The sequence below is a fragment of the Amblyraja radiata genome, chromosome 35, assembly GCF_010909765.2.
Source record: "Amblyraja radiata isolate CabotCenter1 chromosome 35, sAmbRad1.1.pri, whole genome shotgun sequence".
NCBI lineage: Eukaryota > Metazoa > Chordata > Chondrichthyes > Rajiformes > Rajidae > Amblyraja > Amblyraja radiata.
In genome coordinates this window covers 2,481,746-2,508,198 of record NC_045990.1, presented here as the reverse complement: position 1 = coordinate 2,508,198, position 26,453 = coordinate 2,481,746, and the positions used below count along the sequence as shown (strand labels likewise).

General features: G+C 47.7%; 1 protein-coding gene and 1 long non-coding RNA gene across 2 annotated transcripts; one reads left to right on the top strand and one right to left on the bottom strand.

Moving 5' to 3' along the window:
- The first annotated feature begins 1,040 nt into the window (after nt 1-1,040).
- Nucleotides 1,041-9,961, top strand: LOC116966034. The gene is made up of 3 exons (XR_004409881.1): nt 1,041-1,550; nt 8,469-8,471; nt 9,580-9,961. It is a non-coding gene; the product is annotated as an uncharacterized LOC116966034 (long non-coding RNA).
- LOC116966032 (TLC domain-containing protein 4-B-like) lies at nt 6,811-24,685 on the bottom strand. The gene is made up of 7 exons (XM_033012165.1): nt 24,600-24,685; nt 17,672-17,827; nt 15,462-15,551; nt 12,908-12,966; nt 10,710-10,804; nt 10,516-10,589; nt 6,811-7,914 (listed from the first exon to the last, which is right to left on the bottom strand). Exons 2-7 carry the CDS (start codon nt 17,812-17,814, stop codon nt 7,605-7,607), a joined length of 771 nt encoding a protein of 256 aa, XP_032868056.1. The 5' UTR covers nt 17,815-17,827; nt 24,600-24,685; the 3' UTR covers nt 6,811-7,604.
- Nucleotides 24,686-26,453: the final 1,768 nt, after the last annotated feature.

Genomic DNA, 26,453 nt, shown 5'->3' with positions numbered 1-26,453 from the left:
GGAGTAAGGTGAGCAGTTTTGCACCCCACATCTGAGGAAGGATGTGCTGACGTTGAAGAGGGTCCAGAGGAGGTTTACGGGAATGATTGGGTTAACATAGGATGAGTGGGCACCCCAGTAAAACTTACTGCATAGTGAAAGGCCTGGATGTGGAGAGGGTGTTTCCACTGGTGGAAGAGTCTAGGACCATGTTGTCAGAATGAAAGAACGTACCTTTAGAAGGAGATGGATGAATTTCTTTACTCAGAGGATGTTGAATCTGTGGAATTCATTGCCACAGACAGTTGTGGAAGCTGTCAATAGATATTTTTTAAGGCAGAGATTGACAGATTCTTGATTAGTACGGGTGTTTGGGAAGGCAGAGAATGGGGTTAGGAGGGAGAGATAGATCAGCCATGATTGAATGGGGGAGTAGACTTGATGGGCCGAATGGCCTATTTCTGCTCCTAGACCTTATGAAAAGAGTCAACCAGATACCGATTTCAAATTAATTTATTCAATCAGTTCACATGATCTCAGTACAAAAGGCAGTAAGTTACAGTACTGTGTGACTCATAATCCATAACATTTTATACAATGCCTATGACTCCAGGTTGATTATTAGTTAGAAATCCTTTCACATTGGATGCAGGAACATTGAAAATCTTGCAGTAATCGTGGAATCAATAAGGTGCAGAAAGCCATTCAGCCCATCTTGTCTCACTGTACTACAATCTAATACATCATATTTTTTCCATGTTTCCTCATGATATTGGAGACCATTCTGGCCATCAAGCCTGTACCAGCCCACAGAGTAAACCCATTCTCCCCCCATTCTCAACCACTCTCCCCTGCTCAGTCGATTTGCAATGGCCAATTAACCTGCACGCTTGGCTTGTCGGAGGAGATCGGAGTGCCTGGAGAAAGCCCACGCAGTCACAGACAGCATTGGATAGCACCGGATGTCAGGACTGAGCCTGGTTACTGTAGTGATAATGATACGAGCTACGCCACTGCACTACCTGGCACAGTGGCGCAGCGGTAGTGTTGCTGCCTTACAGCGTCAGAGACTCAGGTTCGATCCTGACGATGGGTGCTGTCTGAGCGGAGCTTTCCCATTTCATTCGACCTCGCAACTTGTTTGGATTAAACTCCATCTGCCATTTCTCTGCCCACTTCTACACCTAATCTTAGATCCAACTGAACAATTTGACAGCCCTCCTCACTGATTGCAATTCCACCAATTTTGACGCCATCTGCACATTTACTAACCAACCTTACATACAAGTCGTTTATACAACTCACAAAGAGAGATCCCAGCACATATCTCTGTGATACTCCACTGCTCACAGACCTCCAGCCAGAATATCTATCTCCCACCACAACCCTGTCTTCTATGAAGTAGCCAGTTCTAAATCCATATGACCACGCCACCATGGATCCAATGCATCTTAATCTTCAGGATTAGTCGACCATAAGGGACTTTATCTGGTATCTTACTCAAATCCATACAGAGACAAGACAAAGAAACATGGCCTGTTTGTAGAATTCTCTATCCACACCAAGTATACGTTCAATCCACACAGGTATCAACTGGACAGTGAAAGTTCATGTGATAGGAGCAGAATTAGGCCATTCGGCCCATCGTCTACTCCGCCATTCAATTATGGCTGATCTAACTCCCCCTCAACTCCATTCTCCTGCCTTCTTCCCATAACCCCTGACACCCTTACGGAAAACTGAAGAAGCTGCTGCACAAAAGGACACAAAGTGCTGGAGTAACTGGAGACCCGAAACATTGTCTATCCATGTTCTCCACAGATGATGCCTGACCAGCTGAGTTACTCCAGTACCATGTGTCCTTTTGTCGAGAAACACAAAACCAGTCTTTCAGTACACACACACTACAAATACTAACCCTCTGCCTGTGGTGAATTGGCTACTACAGCACAAGGCACATGTGGGACAGAATGCAAGAGAAAAGATGATCATATCTCAGCTGCTTGATGGGTGGACGGTTACTGGTGAACACAAGGAAACGCCTTGCGTCATTCTAAATGCCAAGATTAAACAGAGTGGGCTGTTAACTTTGTTGAAGAGATATTTGTAAGATAATGATCTGCAAAGTTTTTAATATATGAACCAAGTTCAGTCCAGTGAACATAAGAAAATAACTGAGCCAGGGTGAAAATAAAGAATTGAAGGCGTTTGGGCAGGGAGAAACCTCAGCTAGTGCAGCAGTGGGAAAGACAAGCTCCCCAGGTAATGTCCCTGTCCTTGTCTCCCTCCTCATGTCATTTCTAGCTGCTGCAGAATTAGCCATTGTTCCATGCAAGATGTTTCCGATGTAGGGGGAGTCCAGAACCAGGGGCCACACAGTTTAAGAATAAGGAGTAAGCCATTTAGAACGGAGACGAGGAAACACTCTTTCTCACAGAGAGTGGTGAGACTGTGGAATTCTCTGCCTCAGAGGGTGATGGAGGCAGGTTCTCTGGATGCTTTCAAGAGAGAGCTAGATAGGGCTCTTAAAAATAGCGGAGTCAGGGGATATGGAGAGAAGGCAGGAACGGGGTACTGATTGGGGATGATCAGCCATGATCACATTGAATGGTGGTGCTGGCTCGTAGGGCCAAATGGCCTACTCCTGCACCTATTGTTTATTGATGTTAGAGACAAATCCCTGACACTCATCTTGTGCACACCTGCTCACTACTGCTGCTTGTCTTTGCAGCCAAGACACAGCTCATATCTGCAGTTGGAAACTACAGCATGTCTTAAGGCTTGATTGTGGCATTTCCTAGACATCCCAAAAGTGCTTTGCGGACAATTAGTTATCTTCTAGTGGAGTTACGTAGCAGCCAATTTGCACAAAGTAACATTACACTAGTGCAAAGGGACAAAGAACTGCAGATGCTGGTCAATACACAAAAGGACACAAAGTCTGAAGAAGGGTCTCGACCCGAGACCTCACCTATCCATGTTCTCCAGAGACGCTGCCTGACCCGCTGAGTTACTCCAGCACTTTGTGTCCATTTATGCATAGGGACAAATCTGTAAAGGTAGCAACAAGAGGGGAGCTGTCAGAAGAACCATGTGTTTAAGAAGGAACTGCAGATGCTGGAAAATCGAAGGTAGACAAAAGTGCTGGGGAAACTCAGCGGGTGCAGCAGCATCTATGGAGCGAAGGAAATAGGCAACGTTTCGGGCCGAAACCCTTCTTCAGATTGAAGAACCAAGTGGATTGGACAGCATCTATGGGGGAAATGGATGGTTGATGTTTCGGGCCGAGATCCTTCATCTAGGGTTAGCTTTGGCATTATTCTTCATTTCTGCCATCTACAACACTATCCCACCACCAGTCACATCTTCCCCTCCCCACCCTTTTCTGCAGGAACCACTCTCTATTTGACTCCCTGGTCTATTCACCCATCTGTCCCCTGGCACTTTCGCCTGAAACCACAGGAGATGTAACACCTTCCTCCTCACCTCCATCCAGGGAACAAGAAGATTGTGGAGGCCATCAATGGGTATTTTTAAGGCGGAGATTGGCAGATTCTTAATTAGTAAGGGCGTCAAGGGTTTATGGGGAGAAGGCAGGAGAATGGGGTTGAGAGGGAAAGATAGATCAGCCATGGTTGAATGGTGGAGTAGGCTTGATGGGTCAAATGGCCTAATTCTGCTCCTATAATGTGAACATGAACTAGCACCGATCAGTTTCTCCAGCAACTCTGCTTTTTCATTAAGGAATCAAGCATCTGCGATCTCTTATGCCAACTTTTTAATGTACTGAACTGATTTTAGTGATAAAAATGACTATTAGTAGTGTGTAGGAAGGAACTGGAGATGCTGGTTTATATCGTAGACCCAAAATGCTGGAGTAACTCAGTGGGACAGGCAGCATCCCTTTAGAGAAAGGGAGTAACTCAGTGGGACAGGCAGCATCCCTTTAGAGAAAGGAGTCTGAAGAAGGGCTCTGACCTGTAACATCACCTATTTCTTCTCTCCAGAGATGCTGCCTGACCCGCTGCGTTACTCCAGCATTTTGTCTATCTTCACTATTAGTTGTGTGTTGGCAAAGCTCCCTGTGTGAAGGCACAGCTGACAATAGACATTATTCTGCAGCGTATCTCAGTGTGCTTAGTTTAGAGACTCAGCGCGGAAACAGGCCCTTCGGCCCATCGAGTCAGCACTGACCTACGATCCCTGCATATTAACGTTATCGTACACGCTCTAGGGACAATTTGCACATACACCCAGACAATTAACCTACATACCTGTACGTTTTTGGGAGTGTGGGAAGAAGCGGAGAAAACCCAGGCGGAGAACGTACAAACTCCCTACAGACAGTAGTCGGGATCGAACCCGCAACCGGTGGAAGGCAGCAACTCTACCGCTGCGCCACCGTACGGTGCTTTGTGTGCAAACCTCTCTCTGGGAGAGGATGTGGGCAAACAAGGCAACGTTGGAGGAAAGATCCCTGGTGGGCTGGAGGTGACCAGGCACAAATGAGGGATTTAGTGAGAAAGGGCAGGGAGTGATGAGACCTCTCCACAGGAGAACACATGAAACTATCAGCATTGAGACTGGGGACAATCTAGTCATGTGTAGGAAAGAACTGCAGATGCTGGTTTAAACCGTAGACACAAAAAGCTGGAGTAACTCAGCGGGTCAGGCAGCATCTTGGGGAAAAGGAATAGGTGACATATCGGGTCGAGATTGAAGAAGGGTCTCGACCCAAAATGTCACCTATTCCTTTTCTCCAATGATGCTGCCTGACCCGCTGAGTTACTCCAGCCTTTTGTGTCTTTCTACGAATCTAGTTATCCAGGGGCTGGTTGGTTTGTGTATGGGAGGGAGAGGTGGATGCGTATCGGGTGGGGACACAATGGCTATGATCCTCCCAGCAGTGTGTTGGGAGAAAGTCAGATCTCAATTTAGACAGTACAGTGGGCAAGCAATGGAGGAACAGAGATGTAGGGATATGGCACTGGTACAGCCAGAATGACTTTGGAAACTGACCTACACATCTCCAGGTATCATCGTGGAGACTATCCTCACAGGGATGAGATTGCTGAGGTAGTGCCCAGCCCATGAAAGTCTCGCAAGATCCACACAAGATGAGTGTGGGAACGAGTGAATGGCAGAATCCAGGCATTTGGAGAAGAAAGGAAATCTCTGTGGATGTTGGTGTTGAGGAAGCTGTGGCAGATGGAGTTCAGTGTGGGGACATGTGGGGAAAAAGGACCGAGATGAGAATATATTTTTCCACACACAGAGTGGTGAATCTCTGGAATTCTCTGCCACAGAAGGTAGTTGAGGCCAGTTCATTGGCTATATTTAAGAGGGAGTTAGATGTGGCTCTTGTGGCTAAAGGGATCAGGGGGTATGGAGAGAAGGCAGGTACAGGATACTGAGTTGGATGATCAGCCATGATCATATTGAATGGCGGTGCAGGCTCGAAGGGCAGAATGGCCTACTCCTGCACCTATTTTCTTTGTTTCTATGTAACATTTCCTCTGCTCAGTTGCAGTGCCCAGAACTGAATACAGCCACTCCACACACACACACTCACTGGGAGAAGCTCAAGTTTCAGTGTATCTTCCTAAAGGACGTTTCTTTAGGAAGATGAGGAGCAATTTCTTTACTCAGTGGGTGGTGAATCTGTGGAAATCACTGCCACAGAACGTTGTGGAGGTAAGTCAATGGATATCACTGCATCCCAGTCCTCCATAGCTAATGACTAACATTCCTTTAGTGTGTACGTTATTTTCTGTTCCTGTTCAGTAGCTTTTAATGTTTCTATACACCGACTCTCTAAATCTTTCATAGTTCCTGGCTTCCACTATTGAAAAAAATATTCAGATCCATCTCAGATCTGGATGGACCCTGTGATCCACACATCTCCCCACACTGAACTCTATCTGCCACAGCTTTGCCCACTCTGAACAACATTCTCTGCAACATCCAGTGTTGGAACACTAACCTAGTGTTGACCTCTCTTCCTGGAGCCATGGTCATAAATCCTTGTCGGTACCACATGAGTCCCATAACATTGTCCAAACTCATTTACTCTAACCCCATCCAATTCCATACACATACATATTCTGACAGTTTCTTGTGTAAAACTTTGTTTAACATCTTGTATAAATAAAGTAGCATTAACAGGCATCCACGTACCTACTATGCTGGTTAGCTGCTTGAAAAGTCAATGGACATGATGTCCAAATTATGAGTCCATGTTGGCTCTCGGATGAAATTATAATATATCAGTGGGAGATAGTTACGAGCAACAATAAACGCTCTTTTCAACATGTGATAGTGATCCAGTAAATCCCCTACGTTTACCAACTAAGCTGAAATTGAAATAAAACATCCCTGTGCTAGAACGGTTAAAGCAATGCTGGTCACAATCAGTGTGGTGCACTGCTCGTGATGGCAACTGCATGTGAGTTGGTGGATAGGGGAACAACATCTCCTGACCATCATTCACCATTGGAAGGCCAAGGAATTGAGTCAGTGTCCGTTACAATGAGGAAGGCAAATCCCTCATGAACCTTAGACGGGGCTTGAAAGTGAAAGGCCTGGATGGAGTGGATGTGGAGAGGATGTTTCCACTGGTGGGAGAGTCCAGGACGAGAGGACAAAAGGGCGTTCCTTTAGGAAGGAGATGAGGAAGAATTTCTTTAGTCTGTGAGTGGTGAATCTGTGGAATTCATTGCCACAGAATGCCGCGGAGGCCAAGTTAATGGATTATATTTAAGGCATAGACAGAGATTCTTGATTGGTACGGGTGTCAGGGGTTATGGGGAGAAGGCAGGAGATTGAGAATTAGAGGGGAAGGTAGATCAGCCATGGTTGAATGGCAGAGTCGACTGGCTGGGCTCACTGGCCTAATTCTGCCCCTATCACTTATGAATTTATCTCTTCTGCTCCTATCACATGAACTAATGAAACAGGAATCATAAAACTCTGGAGTGTGAGGGTGAGGGGTTGCATTTGGAGGCTGCATAGTCTCTATAGTAGCTGGGGAATAGTTTGTGTGTGGGAATATATCAGAAAGGCCAATTGATCTACAGGGGGGGGGGGGGGGGAGACACACGGGGTTATTGCCTTAAAGTATGATACAATTCTTTTAAATAAAATCTGACTCCAGTTTGCGTTCTGGAGCACAGCTCAACTAACAGTCAAGGACGGGTGGATAAGGCATTGTGCAGTGCAGCATTCTCGGGGCTGCAGGTGTGTGGGACCACTGCGCGGGACTGCACTGGAGCGGGCTTCTGTAGTGCGTGAGCAGGCTTGGCAATGGAGCGCAGGGCGGAGAGAGCTGGCCCCAGTGTTGATGACACCTGTCCCCTTTGTACCGAGGCACCTCCCACTCACAAGGCTCAGATACAGGCAAGATGGAGAAACTGAGATGCACTTCCGGGAGATTGCAGAAATAAAAATCTGGGAGTAATCAGTCTCTAGTCTCCTCCGAGTCTATATTTGGGAATACCAACATTTATAGATTTGCTGGATTTACTATAATAATTGAGACTTTGAAGTAATTTTTCTTTAAACAGTGTTGATTTGCCACTGATCAATTGAATTATTAATGTAGAAGCTGATCAATCTTGTCCATGTGCTTAGAAACTCTTGCTGAGTTCCGTTTTCCGATGCATGTGAGATCTGACGAGAATTTTCCAGCAGCCTCTGGCGATTTTGTACATCCAGATTGTGTTGAGAATATCCAGGGCCAGGCTGGATATGATCCAAGCACACTGTGGGCCCAGGCCAAGGCGGTGGAAGGCAGCCGTGCCAAAGCTGGACGCCACTTGCCGATAGTAGGATGGGATCACAGCGATCCTCACCAGAAAGAAGCTGATTGACATGGCCGTGCCATTCAGTACCACCAGCCGGGCACTGCGGGGTACCGCCAGCACCTCGAAAAACCATCTGCAGGGGGGCACACACAGGTACAGGACCGTCATTGCTCATAGAAACATAGACAATAGGTGCAGGAGTAGAGGCCATTCGGCCCTTCGAGCCTGCACCGCCATTCAATATGATCATGGCTGATCATCCAACACAGTATCCCATCCCTGCCTTCTCTCCATACCCCCTGATCCCTTTAGCCACAAGGGCCACATCTAACTCCCTCTTAAATATAGCCAATGAACTGTGGCCTCAACTACTTTCTGTGGCAGAGAATTCCACAGACTCACCACTCTCTGTGTGAATTTTTTTTTTCTCATCTCGGTCCTAAAAGACTTCCCCCTTATCCTTAAACTGTGATCCCTTGTTCTGGACTTCCCCAACATCGGGAACAATCTTCCTGCATCTAGCCTGTCCAACCCCTTAAGAATTTTGTAAGTTTCTATAAGATCCCCCCTCAATCTTCTAAATTCTAGCGAGTACAAGCCGAGTCTATCCAGCCTTTCTTCATGTGAGAGTCCTGACATCCCAGGAATCAGTCTGGTGAACCTTCTCTGTGCTCCCTCTATGGCAAGAATGTCTTTCCTCAGATTAGGAGACCAAAACTGTACGCAATACACAGGGCCTTCATCTGCACCATCCTCCCACCACCAGCTTAGTTTAGGAAGGAACTCCAGATGCTGGTTTACACCAAACATACACACAAAATGCTGGAGTAACTCAGCAGCACAAGGCAGCATCTCTGATGGAAAAGAAAAGGTGACGTTTCAGGTCGAGACCCTTCAGTTTGAAGAAGGGTCTTGACCCGAAGCGTCGCCTATTCCTTCTCTCCAGCGATGCTGCCTGTCCCGCTGAGTTACTCCAGCTTTTTATGTGTATCTTCGGTTCAAACCAGCATCTGCAGTTCCTTCCCATACATTTCACCAGCTTCGTTTAGTTTAGTTTAGAGATACAGCGCGGAAACAGGCCCTTCACCCATGCCACACTAGAATTATCCTACACCCACGGGGACAATTTATAATCTTAACAATTCAATTAATCTACTAACCTGCACGTCATTGGCGTGTGGGAGGAAACCGGAGCACCCAGAGAAAACCCACACGGGTCACGGGGAGAACGTACAAACTCCGTACAGACAGCACCTGTTGTCAGGATGGGATCTGGGTCACTGGCGCTGTGAGGCAGCAACTCTACCGCTGCGCCACCGTGCCGCACAGCTGTAGTGCAGGATCCCGCAACGCCGTCCTTACAGCGGCCAATCACTTCCTGTCTGCATCCCACCCACCAGCAGGTACAAACCCGAGTGGATCGAAATCCTCAATGACAATGGTCTAAGATGTGGTACCTCTGCTGCTCACCCTTTGACTTGATTGCTGCCTTTGCCGTGGTCGGCTGCAGGGTCTGCTGCTTTCAGGTACGTGGACAGGACAGATTTAGAGGGATATAGGCCAAACTCAGGCAGGTGGGGCAGATGTAGATGGGGTATGTTGGTCGGCATGGGCAAGTCGGGCTGAAGGTCCAATGCTGTATGGACCCATAGTTATCCAACTGGTAGAACATCCAGAGGGCGGCGGAGGCAGGTTCTCTGGATGCTTTCAAGAGAGAGCTAGATAGGGCTCTTAAAAATAGCGGAGTCAGGGGATATGGGGAGAAGGCAGGAACGGGGTACTGATTGGGGATGATCAGCCATGATCACATTGAATGGCGGTGCTGGCTCGAATGGCCTACTCCTGTACCTATTGTCTATTGTCTATCCCCAGCAGGTTCTGCTCTTACCTACCCATTGATAACTACCAGATAGAAAATGCCACCATTGTTTTCCTCACAACCACATACAATACACATCTCCCACCACCGCCAGCCCATTGACTTTGGCTTTTACTGGGCTAAAGGAGCTCCATAAAGGCATGTTTTTGGTGAGTACGTGTGAGCTATGAGCCCACAGAGGTGGGGATTCACATTCTATGTGAACTGGAAAAATAGATTCATAGAACAGTACAGCACAGGAACAGGCCCTTCAGCCCATCATTTCTGTGCTGCACTTGATGCCAGATTAAACTAGCGACAAGGAACTGCAGATGCTGGTTAATACACAAAAGGACTCAAATTGCTGGAGTATCTCAGCAGGTCAGTCAGCGTCTCCGGAGAACATGGGGACGGGTGATGCTTCGGGTCTCGACCTGAAGAAGGGTCTGAAGAAGGATTTTGACCCGAAACATCACCTGTCCATGTTCTCCAGAGATGCTGCTTGACCTGCTGAGTTACTCCAGCACTTCGTATCCCCAAGTGAAACTAATCTCTTCTGCCTGCACGAGAACTTATTCCAACCAACAAAACACCAAACTAGGTAAATAAGATGTTCATTATTTTAGGTTTCAATAGCTTCCTTCCTTGAGAAAAGTGAAGGCTTCCCTGAAACTGGGGCCCATGAGCTCCTGTAACCTGAGATACATGAGATAGGCTCATAAGGTCATATGTGATAGGAGAAACTGAGGCCATTCAGCCCATCAAGTCTACTCTGCCATTCAATCATGGCCGATCGATCTCTCCCTCCTAACCCCATTTTCCTGCCTTCTCCCCACCTCAGATATAAAAGCAGGCCAAAACTGAAATGAAACTTACCGCTGGTTTACGAAGGGCGTGGAGAGTTCTGCAATCAATCGGAAATTAGCAAAGTAAGGTAGGAGACCTCGAGCCTGTGAAGGAGAGAACCAAGGTGATAAAGATGACCCGGGATGGGGATGGGAACAGAGCATTGGGTTCATTCCTGCACCCGCCAAGGACCGATGAGGAAAGCTGCTTGCCCCTCAACTTACCAGCACGTACTGGTAGGCATACAGCGCTGCCAAATGGTGGCTGATGAAATACCTGTCTCCTAATGTCTTCCAGTGCCACAGGAGAAGCACTAAATCTGTAATAAGAGTGAGAGTGTAAGCCAGGCATAGCCAGCGACCAATGGCAGCAAGTGTGTGTGAACTGGGCACCAAACTAGAGAGGGCAAGAGTACAAAGCGCACAAGGGGTGAAGTGGGCAAAGCCGGCAGCCAATAAAAGCAAGAGTGTAAAAGGCACAAAGCCACCAGCCAATGAGTGAAGATGCAGAAATGGGCAGAGCCGACAGCCAATGAGAGCAAGGTTATGAAGTGGGCAACCAATTAGAGCAGCGGTGTGGTGCAGCGGGCAAAGCCAGCGGCTAATGGGAGCCGGGTGTCCATGTGGTCAAAGCCAACGGCCAGAGCAGGAGGTGAGAGGGCACCACCAGGGAACAGAGTGAACCCATCAGGTGCGGAGTGAGAGGGTGAATGATAGAGAGGGCAGTGAGCTACGTGCAAAGCCAGCAACGCTCCCGAGCCAGGTTAGTTCAAGACCGTGACAAGGTTAGGCTAAATAGTCTTTTTGTAGGGAAGAACTGCAGATGCTGGTTTAAATCAAAGGTAGACACAAAATGCTGTAGTAACTGGGCGGGACAGGCAGCATCTCTGGAGAGAAGGAATCGAGAAGAAGGGTCTCGACCCGAAACATCACATATTCCTTCTCTCCTGCACCGCTGAATCACTCCAGCATCTTGTGGATACATTAGGTTAAATAGTCTTTGGACAATCTCTGGGCCAGTAAACAAGTGCAGAATAATCAGTCATTTAACATCTACCTGCAATAGTTGAGGCAAGTTTCATGGGCACACAATGCTTTACACAATCTCATTCATGTTCTTCCCACCTGGGAATGTTGGATAGCATAGATGGGGGTGTGCCTTGTTTAGTTTTTAACCCATGGTGTCTCGACCATGGGAAGCTTTAGACAGGACAGTACAGATGAAGCTCCATCTCTATCCGATCTCTCTTTATTGTGGCCTTTATCCCCGGGCACCTGTCTTGTGCTTATTTAAAATAACTTTTTTTTTAAGTTATAAAAAAGTTTAGAAAAACATCAACTTGGTTTCAATTAAGATGTTAACGCCACTGTCTAGGATACACGTGTTGCCATAGTACCCACTAGTCCAAATGGTTTCAAATATGTTTGCAGGTATTATTGCAACGTTTAAGAAACATTTGGACAAGAACGTGGATAGGACATGTTTAGAGGGATATATGGGTCAAACGCAGGCAGGTGGGACTAGCGCAGATGGGACATGTTAGTCGGTGTGGGCAAGTTGGACTAAAGAGTCTGTTTCCACGCTGTATCACTCTATGGATCTGTAAGAACTCTAAACCAAGTATGTTGTTGAGAATTTGCATGATAGCAATGTTGACTAGATCTTCCATCTCACCATCATAATGTCACCCATCACTGACATAGACGTGCATCAAGATCCATATACTCTACACCACTCTAAGTTAGTGGACACTATGCACTTCCTATCCAAGGACACCATGGCACAGACGTCAACTCCAGAGAGGGGTCAGAGTTGGCACGGAGGCTGAAGGCTCACTGCCTAGCTCGGCAAAGGTTACCTTTCCGACACATAGAAACATAGAAATTAGGTGCAGGAGTAGGCCATTCGGCCCTTCGAGCCTGCACCGCCATTCAATATGATCATGGCTGATCATCCAACTCAGTATCCCGTACCTGCATGACACATGTCATATCTGTCCTGGGTGGATTTAATCGGACAGTTCAGAGGGAGCTTTATTCTGCATCTGTTGTACTAGCCCTGGCAGTGTTAGATGGGACAGTTAGAGTGAGTTGTACTCTATATCTAACTGTACTGCATCATCCTTGGCAGTGTTTGATGGGACAGAGCAAGAGGCATTTTTATTCGGTATCTAACATTTTTCTGTCTCTTTCCTGGGTTGTTTGATGGAGCGGTGTAGAGAAAATGTACTCCCTGTCTAACCTGTGCTTGTGCCAACCCTGGAAGTGGGTGAAGGAATGGAAGCTTCACAATGCATGACCTACCCTGAATGGGAAGAGTCAAAGGCCTGGAATGAAAGCTCAGAGAGAGAGAGAGAGAGAGAGATTCAAATGTGAAGGTGGTCCATCTAAAGACTAGGTGGGAGTGTGTGTGCAATGCTCACCATTGATCAAGTAGCCTGAAGCGATTGCTATGTTAACCTTCACTAGCCTGGGATCCCCCCTGTAAAACACAAGTTCAAAAGCTTCAGTTGTCAAAGGCTCCTGTGCTCATTACCCCAATTATCAGCAAGAATCACATATTGGCAACTAGCACAGTTTACAGATAAGATTTCACAGATTAGCTGATCTTCAGGGCACAAAACTCCCGACCGAGGAAATGTTTGAAGATGGAAGAGAGGAGCGGGTTAAAGAGGGCAGTGAGGTGGGCAGCAACAGCTTGAGTAGACTCTGAATCTGACGGTAACGGCAGCGATTGGGTGCGATTGGGAAATGTGAGGGGACACAGGGTTGGAGGAAAGCAACAATTGCCCAGGAAAGCACATTTGGATAGACTTGATCAAACACGCGGAGATACAACAGGAAGCAATGAAGATGAACAAGTTAAACGAAACAATCTGAAATCCTGCCTGAGAGATCAGAACTTCTTCAAGGTAGGCTTTCCTGGAAAAGAAGTGGTCATTAATTAAATAATCAGGGAAAATGCCTCCTCTTTGAATCTCTAACACAGATTTCAAGGAACATCTCACCTGTAGAGCATCTATGGACTGTGTGGCTAGTTGCTGTAATAATCGTTAGAGTGCGAGAACATAATTGAAGAACGGAGACGAGGAAACACTTTTCCTCACAGAGAGTGGTGAGTCTGTGGAATTCTCTGCCTCAGAGGGCAGGTTCTCTGGATGCTTTCAAGAGAGAGCTGGATAGGGCTCTTAAAGATAGCGGAGTCAGGGGATATGGGGAGAAGGCAGGAACGGGGTACTGATTGGGGATGATCAGCCATGATCACATTGAATGGCGGTGCTGGCTCGAAGGGCCGAATGGCCTACTCCTGCACCTATTGTCTATGTCTATAAGCATACAGAATAATGAAAGGCTTGGATAGAGTGGATGTGGAGAGGATGTTTCCACTAGTGGGAGAGTCTAGGACCAGAGGTCACAGCCTCAGAATTAAAGGATGTTCTTTTAGGAAGGAGATGAGGACAAATTTCTGTAGTCAGAGGGTGGTGAATCTGTGGATTCATTGCCCAGAAGGCTAAGTCAATGGATATTTTTAAGGCACAGATAGATAGATTCTTAATTAGTACGGGTGTCAGAGGTTATGGGGAGAAGGCAGAAGGATGGGCTTAAGAGGGAGGGATAGGTCAGCCATGATTGAATAGCGGAGTAGACTTGTTGGGCCGAATGTCCTAATCCTACTCCTATCACTTATGACCGAGGGATAATCCATAATCACAAGACTACCTTTCTTGGCAGAGAACTGGGATGCCACGCGATCCAAGGCGGATTAAGTGGAAATCCGCAGACTAGGAACCATGCCCAATTCTTGCCCATGGGCTCAGAATCCAGGACATGTTCATCCATGTGGGCGGCATGGTGGCGCAGCGGTAGAGTTGCTGCCTCACAGCGCCAGAGACCCGGGTTCTATTCTGACTACGGGTGCTGTCTGTACGGAGTTTGTACCTTCTCCCTGTTACCTGCGTGGGTTTTCTCCTGGTGCTCCGGTTTCCTCCCACACTCTTAAGATGTACAGGTTTGTAGGTTAAATGGCTTCTGTAAATTGCCCCTAGTGTGTGAGATAGAACTAGTGTACGGGTGGTTGCTTGTTGGCACAGACTCGGTGGGCCGAAGGGCCTGTTTTCATTCTATATCTCTAAACTATAGTTAAACATCGGGATCCCGAGTTACTGAGAATACAAGGGTGAGCTCTGAACCAGAGATTAGTGGGGGGGGGGGGCAGAGGGAGATAGATGCAAGACATGTCAGACCTCAGAAGCTTATAGTGAGATGACAGGCCTGGATAGAGTGGATGTGGAGAGGATGATTCCACTAGCGGGAGAGTCTAGGACCAGAGGTCACAGCCTCAGAATTAAAAGACATTCCCTTAGGAAGGAGATCAGGAGGAATTATTTAGTCAGAGGGTGGTGAATCAGTTGAACTCATTGCCACAGAAGGCTGTGGAGGCCAAGTCAATGGATATCTTTAAGCCAGAAATAGATTATTGATTAGTATGGGTGTCATGTATTATGGGGAGGGCAAGAGAATAGGGTTAAGATGGAAAGATAGGTCAGCCATGATTGAATGGCCGAATGGCCCAATTTTATTCCTAGAACTTATGAACTGGCAATAAGATCTTAACATGCAGTGGAGTAGGAGGGAAATGTGTGATTGAAGGGGAAATAGAGAAAATAAAACTGAATGTGGTGATATAGATGGAGACAGTTAGTGGGCCAACAGCTGGCAGTATCACCAAGCTAAACGTGAGCTGGGGCTCCACTATATTGTCTCCAGACCACCACCTTAAGTTAGGGGGACACTGCTGTTCTATACCCACCACCCCAGCCCTACTTAGGGTTGGTGGACATTGCTACTATCTGAGCTGCTACTTGTGCCACCTTGGCACCAGCTACTAATCTTGGTGCCTGCCGAGAGTCCTGATTCACTCTTTGTATCCGGCAGGTTTCACTTCAAGGTCCAAGCTGTGACATTTCAGGCTCTTACCAGATGCGGTCTCTGTTTACGTCATCGTCGAACCAGAGGATGTACAACGCTAGACCTCCAACGATGAGCGCATGGACGGTGGAAACACACCTGAAGAGAGACAGCTCAGAATGAGGCCAGGCCGCAGTAACTGTCTGCGCTAGATGTGGCTCAGTCCTGGGTTAGACTGGACAAGTGCTAATGCTGACGACTCTTACATCAGGTGAGTTTCCTGTCCCACTTACGTGACTTTTTCGGCGACTGCCGGCACCCATCATAGGTTGTTGCAGGTCGCTGAAAATCCAGCGGCGACCAGAAAGACGCTACGACTCTTTGGGCGACTGAGGAGACGACTCACGACCGTACAGGCGACATGTCGCAGGGTGAATGAAGCCAGTATGGTCGTGAGCAGTCGCCCAAAGAGTCGTACCTTGTTCTGGCCGCCGCTGGATTTTCAACACGTTGAACATTTTCGACGACCTGCTGCGATATGACGGGTGCCGGCAGTCGCCGAAAAAAAAATCACATAAGTGGGACAGGCCCTTTAGTGAGGCAGCAATATTTCTGTAACTAAGACTAACATGAACCACTGCGTTTGGATGGAACTACTCATCTGCATTGACCAGTATCTAACCACACACAGAGTGCTGGAGGAACTCAGAGGGTCAGGCAGTATCTGTCGAGGGAAGGGGCAGATGATTTTTCGGGTCACGACACATCGTCAGATTACCACTGAGTTCCTTCAGCATTTTTACTCAAGAATGGTATATCTATTCTCATAGGGTCGGCACGGTGGCGTAGCAGGTAGAGTTGCTGCCTCACAGCGCCAGAGACCCCGGATCGATCTAGACGACAGGTGCTGTCTGTACGGAGTTTGCACGTTCTCCCCGTGGCCTGCTTGGGTTTTCTCCAAGATCTTCGGTTTCCTCCCACACTCCGAAGACGCACAGGCTTGTAGGCTAATTGGTTTCGGTATAAATGTAAATTGTCCCCGGTGTGTGTGTGTGTGTGTGTAGGCTAGTGGTCGTATGCGGGGGGGGGGGGGGGGGGGGGAAATCGCTGGTCGGCGCAGACTCGGTGGGCCAAAGGGCCTGTTTCCGCACTGTATCTCGAAACAAAAAATATCACTCGGGTCAGTGGGCGATATTCCAGGTTACCGAGGGAAGAAAGAGTGGGTATTGTGAAGATTCTAGCCACAATTCGGGACGACAGATGGCACAATGAGCTAAGTGTTCGGCTGGCAACCGGAAGGTGGCCGGTTCGAATCCCGCTTGGAGTGCATACTGTCGTTGTGTCCTTGGGCAAGACACTTCACCCACCTTTGCCTGTGTGTGAATGTGTGTGAGTGATTGGTGGTGGTCGGAGGGGCCGTAGGCGCAGATTGGCAGCCACGCTTCCGTCAGTCTGCCCCAGGGCAGCTGTGGCTACAGAAGTAGCTTACCACCACCGAGTGTGACTGAGGAGTGAATGAATAATGCGATGTAAAGCACCTTGAGTATTAGAAAGGCGGTATATAAATCCCATCCATTATTATTATTATTAATGTCCCAGCCCTCTTTGGTTATCTGGGGTAGTTTCAGAATCTGACATCCTGGCATGGTTAATAATTGACACCAAGCAAGATTAGAACTGAAGGGAAAAATTAACATCTGACAATCACTCCAAAGACGTACAGGTTTGCTGGTTAATTGGCTTGGTATAAGTGTAAATTGTCCCTAGTGTGTGTAGGATAGTGATAATGTGCTGGTCGGTGTGGACTCGGTGGGCTGAAGGGCCTGTTTCCACGTTGGATTTCTAAACTAAACTAAACTAAAATCAAATGCAAACGATGACATCTCAAGTGCATTTACGTTTGCAGAATGTGGGTTTGACCCAGAGGCTGGTAATAACAATCGCTGTCTCCGATTACTGCTGCGACTCATAAATACAGACCAAGCACAGTAAGCCAGCGCAGGTAGACGACTGATAATCTACCTGGACCTTTGCACTACCTAGCCGAGAGCATTGATCAAGTGCCAGCCGCCGATAATCTACCTCGACCTTTACACTGAAGATAGGCACAAGAAGCTGGAGTAACTCAGCGGGACAGGCAGCATCTCTGGAGAGAAGGAATGGGTGATGTTTAGGGTTGAGACGCCTGAAGAAGGGTCTCGACCCGTTCCTTCTCTCCAGAGACGCTGCCTGTCCCGCTGAGTTACTCCAGCTTCTTGTGTCGAGCAGAGACCAAGTACCTGGAGTGCCATTCGGTTTTCTGCGCCCCAGACAGGTTGCTGTATCCCCAGCTGAACCGTGCGGAGAGGCGCGGGGTGACCACGTGAAAGAGGACCTGGAAGACAATGAAGCTGCCGATGACCACCTGGTACGAGCTGTCCATTCCTGCAGGACCCCTGAGGAGAGAACACAACCCAATGAACAATGAACAACGCGTCTACTCACATCTCAGGAGCATGACCGACTCCCGCCCGATGTTGTACATCCGTATGTGCGCCAACACCCGTCTCTGGACAGGAAGGCCAAGCACATTTGTAGTACTTCAAGTAACCCTTGCTTTCCCTCTCTCTCTCTCTCTCTCTCTCTCTCTCCACCCTTCTCCGACCAGTTTCACTATCTCTCTGACTACATTATATATAACTATATTAAGATTGGTGTGATGTTACCTTCTCCCAGCTAATAATCTATTCTACATTATCATTGATCTCCATTCCCTTTGCCCTGTTTTCACACTTCCTTATCCATCTATCTATCTCCCTCCCCCCTGACGTCAGCCTGAAGAAGGGCCTCGACCCGAAACGTCACCCATTCCTTCTCTCCAGAGATGCTGCCTGTCCCGCTGAGTTACTCCAGCATTTTGTGTCTATCGTTGCTTTAAAACAGCATCTGCAAATTTGTAGCACTGCTCACTTAAAGGGCGACAGGTCCAATGTGGCCTGATCACGGCACTAAATAGAAGTGCCTTGTTCCCACAGCTACAAAGTTAATCCTCTCCGATTTCTGCTTGAAAACTGAAGCACTGGCCATTTCCAGCTTGCTCCTGGATTAAGAGCTCACCACAGTCCAAGAGTTAAGGGCCTGTCCCGCTGAGCCAAATCCCACTTTCACATTCAGAAAAGGTCGTTCTCAACAAACTACCCTCACAGACTCTGGATGGTTGCAAAGTAAAAACAAATATCCTAAAATCAGAATATTATTCATCAAGTCAGACATTATCCTGCAACTTATACGGCAATTCATTCTTACAGTATTTATACTGATGGCAGACACAAAATGCTGGAGTAACTCAGCGGGACAGGCAGCATCTCTGGAGAAATGGAATGGGTGCCGTTTCGGGTCGAGACCCTTCTTCAATCTCGACACGTCACCCATTCCTTCTCTCCAGAGATGCTGCCTGTCCCGCTGAGTTACTCCAGCATTTTGTGTTTATCTTCGATACACACACACACACACACGGTATGTCAGTCCTGTTTAAAAAGATAACTCATCTTTTAGCACAGCAATACTTCCTGCACCAACCCAATTTTCTTGATAAGCTGAATATTCAAATATCTACCCATTCCTTCTCTCCAGAGATACTGCCTGTCCCGCTGAGTTACTCCAGCATTTTGTGTCTAACATTGATCGAAACCAGCATCTGCAGTTCTTTCCTTAATATTCAAATATCTACCCAGCTCTGTTGTGAAGATACTTTCCTGAGCTTTAAACACACGAGAGTGAAGGGAATTTTGAAAGATTGCAAGCTGTAGATCCATACAGGCTTTGGATTTTGGAGATCCAGTGCGGAAACAGACCCTTCGGCCCACCATGTTCGCGCCGACCATTGTTCAACCCGTATACTAGCGCTATCCTACACACTAGGGACAAGTCTACAATTTGTCCCCCTCCTGTCAGTGTTTTGTTGACTCTTTTCATAAGTTCCAGGAGGCAAAATAAGGCCATTCAGCCCATCAAGTCTACTCCGCCATTCAATCATGGCTGATCTATCTCTCCCTCTCAACCCCATTCTCCTGCCTTCTCCCTCATTTCTAACCTTTGGTAGATGCATGTAATAAGTAACAATCAAACCCCCCTCACCCGTATCCACCTATCACTTGGTACCAGGCTGCGTCCCAACCCCACTTCTCTTTTTCAGCTTTCTCTTCCCTTCTCCGTCAGTTTGAAGAAGGGCCTTGACCCGAAACGTCACCCGCCCATTCCCTCCACGGATGCTGCCTGACCCGTTGAGTTCCGCCAGCATTTTGTGTTTGGCCTAATATTTCCAACGCATTGATTGCATACAGCTGAGATTCCAACACCAATCCCTGGGGCACTTTCCATTGTGTAGCTCCACTTGATAAACATGCTAAATGGGTTAGACTCAGAACAGATACTGATAAGAAGCAAATATGTAGACAGATTACAAGATTACAAAGAACAGGGTTATCAAAGTGGGTGATTTAACGACCGTATTAGTGACTGGGACTTCCTTAATGCAAAACGCTTAGATGCATTAGAATTTGTTAGTTGTATTCAAAAGGGTTACTTGAAACAGTATGTGGATAGTCCAACTCAAAGATCCTATAGCGGGCTCCGCTATAGGATCTTTGGTCCAACTTGAGAGGGGATGGTACTGAATCTCGTATTGGGAAACAAGCCTGGTCAGCGAACTGGTGTTTCAGCAGAAGAGCATTTTGGTTATTTCAGTGATCGCAACATCATAGGTTTAATGTGTAGGAAGGAACTGCAGATGCTGGTTTACACCAAAGCTATACACAAAAAGCTGGAGCAACTCAGCGGGACAGGCAGCATCTCTGGAGAGAAGGAATGGGTGGCGTTTCGGGTCCAGGATCTTCAAGAGAGAGTTAATCAGGGACAGTAATCGTGGCTTTATCCACGGTAGGTTATATGTTTTTTGGGGGTTTTTTGAGGAAGTGCCAAAAATGATCGATGAGGGTAGATGTTGTCTACGTGGATTTTAGGAAAGGTTGCTTGCTGTAAATCATAGATTTAATTTGTCTAGGTCTGTCTGCATGCAGGCATGACGTGCTGCCTTTGCTAAGGAGTTGGCAACTGGAATTGATCACCTCCGAGGAGCAAGGAGGTCCTCCTGCAGTTGTACAGGACCCTGGTAGGACCACACCTGGAGTATTGTGTGCAATTTTGGTCTCCTAATTTGCGGAAGGACATTAATGCTAGTGAAGGAGTGCACCATATGGTCATGAGGTTAATTCCCGGGATGGCGGGACTGACATATGATGAAAGAATGGCTCGATTGGGCTTGTATTCACTGGAATTTAGATGGATGAGAGGGGATCTTATAGAAACCTACAACATTCTTAAAAGATTGGACAGGCTAGATGCAGGAAAAATGTTCCCCATGTTGGGGGAGCCCAGAGCCAGGGGGTCACAGTTTAACAATAAGGGGTCGGCCATTTAGGACGGAGATGAGGAAAAACCTCTTCACCCAGAGAGTTGTGAATCTGTGGAATTCTCTGCCACAGAAGGCAGCGGAGGCCAATTCACTGGATGTTTTCAAGAGAGAGTTAGATATAGCTCTTGGGGCGAAAGGAATCAAGGGATATGGGGAGAAAGCAGGAACGGGGTACTGATTTTAGATGATCAGCATTGATCACATTGAATGGCGGTGCAGGCTCGAAGGGCCGAATGGCCTACTCCTGCACCTATTTTAGATTTCTATGTTTCATTAGTGAACGTCTACATTAGAATGGAAGGTCGTTCATGAAGCAGGTCGGGCCCAGGACACTGCTCTGAAGAACCCCCCTGCTGTGATAACTTGGGTCTGGGGTAATTGCCCAGTGACAATCCCTTTGAATGAGGTACGTTTTCAATTACTTGAATGGCCATTAAGACCAGATTTATTCGGCTATCGTGATATCAGACTCTGTCAAATGCTGCCTTGATGTCAAGGGCATTTACTGTCACCTCACCCTTGTTTAGTTTTCAAGATAGTGTCATAGAGTGATACAGTGTGGAAATAGGCTCTTCAGCCCAACTTGCCCACACTGGCCAACATGTCCCAGATACACTAGTCCCATATGCCTGCGCTTGGTCCATATCCCTCCAAACCTGTCCTATCCATGTATCTTCATTAATCTCTCTCTTTCTCTTTAATAAACTTAAAGTTCATAGGGCAAACATAATATATATTTCTGATAACTGGTTTAATCAAAAAATAGCTTACGTTTTTCTCAAGTTTATTGACAATGCAATAAAAAAAACTGAAATCAAACTGCTTGTTCAAAACTGAAGCAAATAAAGGCAAACAGAAGAACTAACCTTGGAGGAGAGAGACAGGGGGGGACAGGGGGGGACAGAGGGAGACAGAGAGACAACACGCATAAACTTTGCATAAACTAACAAAAACATACATAAATACATTTTTGATAAACTAATAAAAATAAACATACTTAAATTTTTTTTAATTCATATAACATCCCTAAATGATGGGTACACATGACTAGATGCTGTGGGTGAATGAGGGACTGTACCTGCACGGCAGGAAGCACAGACAGGACTGATGGTACCGTGCTTGCATCTGTACTCGAGTCAGTCACTTGATGATACACAAATCCGTCACGTACAGCTCCTGTCCATTGACCACTAAAGGCTGTTTCACACTGGCGCCGTATAGATATCGCTAAATATATTCCCTATGATTATTATCATTTAAAATGATATAACAGGTTGAGGACTTTATTAGAATACCCAAGAACATGCCGCATGTGTATGATAAAATTACAAATATGAAATTAAACAAAAAAATGATTCAAAAATGCATTGACATATGATTAGCCTATTTATCACTATTTCTGTCGGAACTCCTAGCGACCTCTCGTGGAACCCTAGCGTTCCGGGGAACCCTGCTTGAGAAACGCTGCAGTATACTGTCTTAGCACACTACTGCTACACACTTGTATAGTGTCTGACATGCTTCTGTAATATGTATCTAGGTGCCTATGTAGAGTGATACCTGTACTGAACTGTATAAGTGCCATGGCAATGACAAGTGTGGCAGGTAGACACAAAATGCTGGAGTTAATCTGTGATGACGGGCAGCATCTCTGGAGAGAAAGAATAGGGGGGCGTTTCAGTCTGAAGAAGGGTCTCGAGCTGAAACATCACCCATTCCTTCTCTCCAGAGATACTGCCTGTCCCGCTGAGTTACTCCAGCATTCTGTGTCTGTCTTCGGTTTAAACCAGCATCTGCAGTTCCTTCCAACAACAAGTGTGGCAGGTAACGGGCATCTCCAACCAGATGCCCTGGAGCTAAACTCACAGTGCTGGAGCAACTCAGTGGGTCAGGCAGCATGTGTGGCGGGGAGTGAGGGGACAGACAATATTTTTGGTTGGGGCCTTTCTTCAGTCTGAAACTGAAACGTCGCCTGTCCATTCCCACCACAGATGCTGCCTGATCCGCTGAGTTCCTCCAGCACTTTGTGTTTTGTGCAAAATGGCAGAATCTGCAGTGTCTGTTTCTTCATCTGTCCTTGAGATTCAGTGGCCTTGTATTGAATGATCTTGGTGATCTTTTTCAAAGGTATTTAACATCTTAAAAATTAAATGTAAAGAAGGTTTTCGACCCGAAACGTCACCAATTCCTTCTCTCCACAGATGCTGCCTGTCCTGCTGAGTTACTTTAGCTTTTTGTGTCTAATATCTTTAACAACCTACTGAATGGACCGGTGAGCTACTTTACAATTAGTATAAGTTCACTTCCATCATTGAAAACTCCTGAACCACCAGCTGCCAGAAACCTAATGGGATCTGCCACAGAAATACCATGGAGGAAACTGGAGTACCTGGAAAAACCACGCGGTTACAGGGAGAACATACAAACTCCGTACAGGCAGCACCTGTAGTCGGAATCAAACACAGGTCTCTGGCGCTGCAAGCACTGTAATGGCCCCATTTATTGTCACGTACACAAGTACGGTGGGGTACAAGTACAATTATATTCAGTACAATAATATGTCTGAGGAAGGGTTTTGGCCCGAAACGTCGCCTATTTCCTTCGCTCCATAGATGCTGCTGCACCCGCTGAGTTTCTCCAGCATTTTTGTGTACCTTCGATCTTCCAGCATCTGCAGTTCCTTCTTGAACACAATTATATTCATGCTTGCAGCAGCATTACAGATGCATAGACTCAGACAACACACAAAAACATTAGACACAAAATGCTGGTGTAACTCAGCAGGTCAGGCAGCATCTCTGGAGAAATAGGTGATGTTTGGGGTCAGGCCTCTTCTTCAGATGGAGAGACTGTGACAGCTGTCACCTGTTCCTTTTCTCCATGGATGCTGCCTGTCCCGCTGAGTTTCTCCAACATTTTGTGTCTATCTTCGGTATAAACCAGCATCTACAGTTCCTACACAAAAACATAGAAATTTTTGTGTCATAGAAAACATAGAAAACATAGATTACACAATTACTTGCCCCAGGCAACTCTGACCAAACTTTCAACATTCACTAACTCTATCACCATGAAGCGAAAGGGCTGCGGAGCCACAGGTACAACAGCACCTGCAGGTTTTCCTCTGAGATTGAACCCCTCACTGTTTAACCAACCATGTCATCTCTGGGTGCGCATTCTACCACCCACCAAATGGAGCTGTGTCAGGGCCTGGCAGACATTGACACCAACAGAGACAACAACCTGGCTGCTCAACACCCGGCTTGAGATCTAACTATTCCTTTGGTTTATGTTTCATTTGCAAGAAGATTGTTTAGGAATGAACAGCAGATGCTAGTGTATACCGCAGATGGACACAAAATGCTGGCGTAACTCAACGGGACAGGCAGCATCTCTGGAGAGAAGGTTCATGTCGAGACCCTTCTCCAGACTCCCTCTAACCCTGTCCTATCCACCTTGCTCCCATGATACAAATGGGGCTGCATCACCTTTACCCTGTCAAGCTGCCCAATGCTTTTAAAACCAATGCAAGTTTCTCTCAGCTCAGCAGTGATTTCCACTGGTTCTGCTAGAATTTCTGTGCAGATAAGACACAAACTGTTTAATTTCCCTGCCATTTCTTTCTGAACCAACATAATTCCTCCAGTTTTGGTCTAAATCCTTGCAAAACTCTTCCTCCCTCTTCCCCATTCCCCCCCTCACCAACCCACAGCCCCCAAACTCAGCATTTGTTTGAATTATTCATTGCACTTAACTGATTTATGATGAATTCATGCTCAAGTGGCTCTTCCACATCAATAGAACTCCCAGCCGGAAGACGCCACGCGCATTTCCGGACTCCTCGACGCGTCGGGGGTGGCGCAGTGGCGGCGCGTCGCCAGCAGGGGGCGGTACAACGCAACGTGCAGTGGCGGCGCGTCGCCAGCAGGGGGCGGCACAACGCAACGTAGCGTAACGATCATGCAGTGGCGGCGCGTCGCCAGCAGGGGGCGGCACAACGCAACGTAGCGTAACGATCATGCAGTGGCGGCGCGTCGCCAGCAGGGGGCGGCACACGCAACGTAGCGTAACGATCATGCAGTGGCGGCGCGTCGCCAGCAGGGGGCGGTACAACGCAACGTGCAGTGGCGGCGCGTCGCCAGCAGGGGGCGGCATAACTCAACGTAGCGTAACGATCATGCAGTGGCGGCGCGTCGCCAGCAGGGGGCGGCACACGCAACGTAACGTAGTGAACCTGCAGTGACGCCCGGTCACCAGCAAGGGGCGGCACAACGCAACGCAACGTAACGACCATGCAGTGGCGGCGCGTCGCCAGCAGGGGGCGGCACAACGCAACGTAACGATCATGCAGTGGCGGCGCGTCGCCAGCAGGGAGCGGCATAACGCAACGTAACGTAGTGAACCTGCAGTGACGCCCGGTCACCAGCAAGGGGCGGCACAACGCAACGCAACGTAACGACCATGCAGTGGCGGCGCGTCGCCAGCAGGGGGCGGCACAACGCAAAGTAGCGTAACGATCATGCAGTGGCGGCGCGTCGCCAGCAGGGGGCGGCACACGCAACGTAACGTAGTGAACCTGCAGTGGCGGCGCGTCGCCAGCAAGGGGCGGCACAACGCAACGTAACGTAACGACCATGCAGTGGCGCCCGGTCACCAGCGGCGGCGCAGCGGAGTAAACCAGCGGAGTCATCGTCAAGATCAAGGGCAGTAGTTGCCGCCTGTGGTCGGCAGAGGGAGCAGCTGAGCGCTCTGCAGTAGCCCGTGCTCACCAGCGGCGGCGCAGCGGAGTCGTCGTCAAGATCAAGGGCAGTGGTAGTAGCGGCCTGTGGTCGACAGAGGGAGCAGCTGGACGCCTGCAGTAACTCCTGGTCCAGATTGAATCCACATCATCAAGATCAAGGCAAGATCCAGTTTGAAGAAGGGTTTCGGCCCCAAACGTCGCCTATTTCCTTCGCTCCATAGATGCTGCTGCAGCCGCTGAGTTTCTCCAGCATTCTAGTGTACCCAAGGCAAGATCTGCACTTCTATCTTCAACAAGGCAAGGGGAGTATGTAGTAAACTCATGTGGTCGGCAGAGGGAGCAGCTGAGCATCTGCAGGAGCATCTGCAGTAGCAAGGCAAAGGGGTTGTACAGGGTATTATTATGATGGCAATGAGCTGGGAACACTCAACTAGTCAGGCAGCATTACCAGGGTGGGATTTAGATGAAGAAAGGCCCCTCACAATCCCCTATGTAAGGCCCCTCCCAATCAGCCTATGAAGCCTGTTGGTAAATCCAGCCCTGCCGAGGCCCCCCTAGATCTCAAGCCCCTAAGATTCAACTTGTGAAGCTTATATGTAAATCTGCCCCTGAGCATTACTGGAGAACATGAGATAGATGATGATTCAGGGCTAGGAGCTCAATCCTAGAAGAGATGCTGCCTGACCTGCTGAGTTACTCCAGCACTCTGTGTCCTTTTGTGTATTAACCAGCATCTGTAGTTCCTTGTTTCTGCATTGAATAGATACTTGATACTTGTACTCAAGTCATTGACAAAGATTGTAAACAGCTGGGATCCAACAGCTGCAATAATCCGTGAACATCCTCCTATGGAAAGCCATTGATGATG

Excerpts from the sequence above, each read along its gene's own strand:
- LOC116966032 (XM_033012165.1), bottom strand. The coding sequence starts at position 17,814 with ATGGACAGCTCGTACCAGGTGGTCATCGGCAGCTTCATTGTCTTCCAG. Across the intron at positions 10,805-12,907 it reads TTCAGGCTACTTGATCAATG|ATTTAGTGCTTCTCCTGTGG; the intron begins GTGAGCATTGCA and ends CTCTTATTACAG. Across the intron at positions 7,915-10,515 it reads ACGCCCTTCGTAAACCAGCG|ATGGTTTTTCGAGGTGCTGG; the intron begins GTAAGTTTCATT and ends GCCCCCCTGCAG.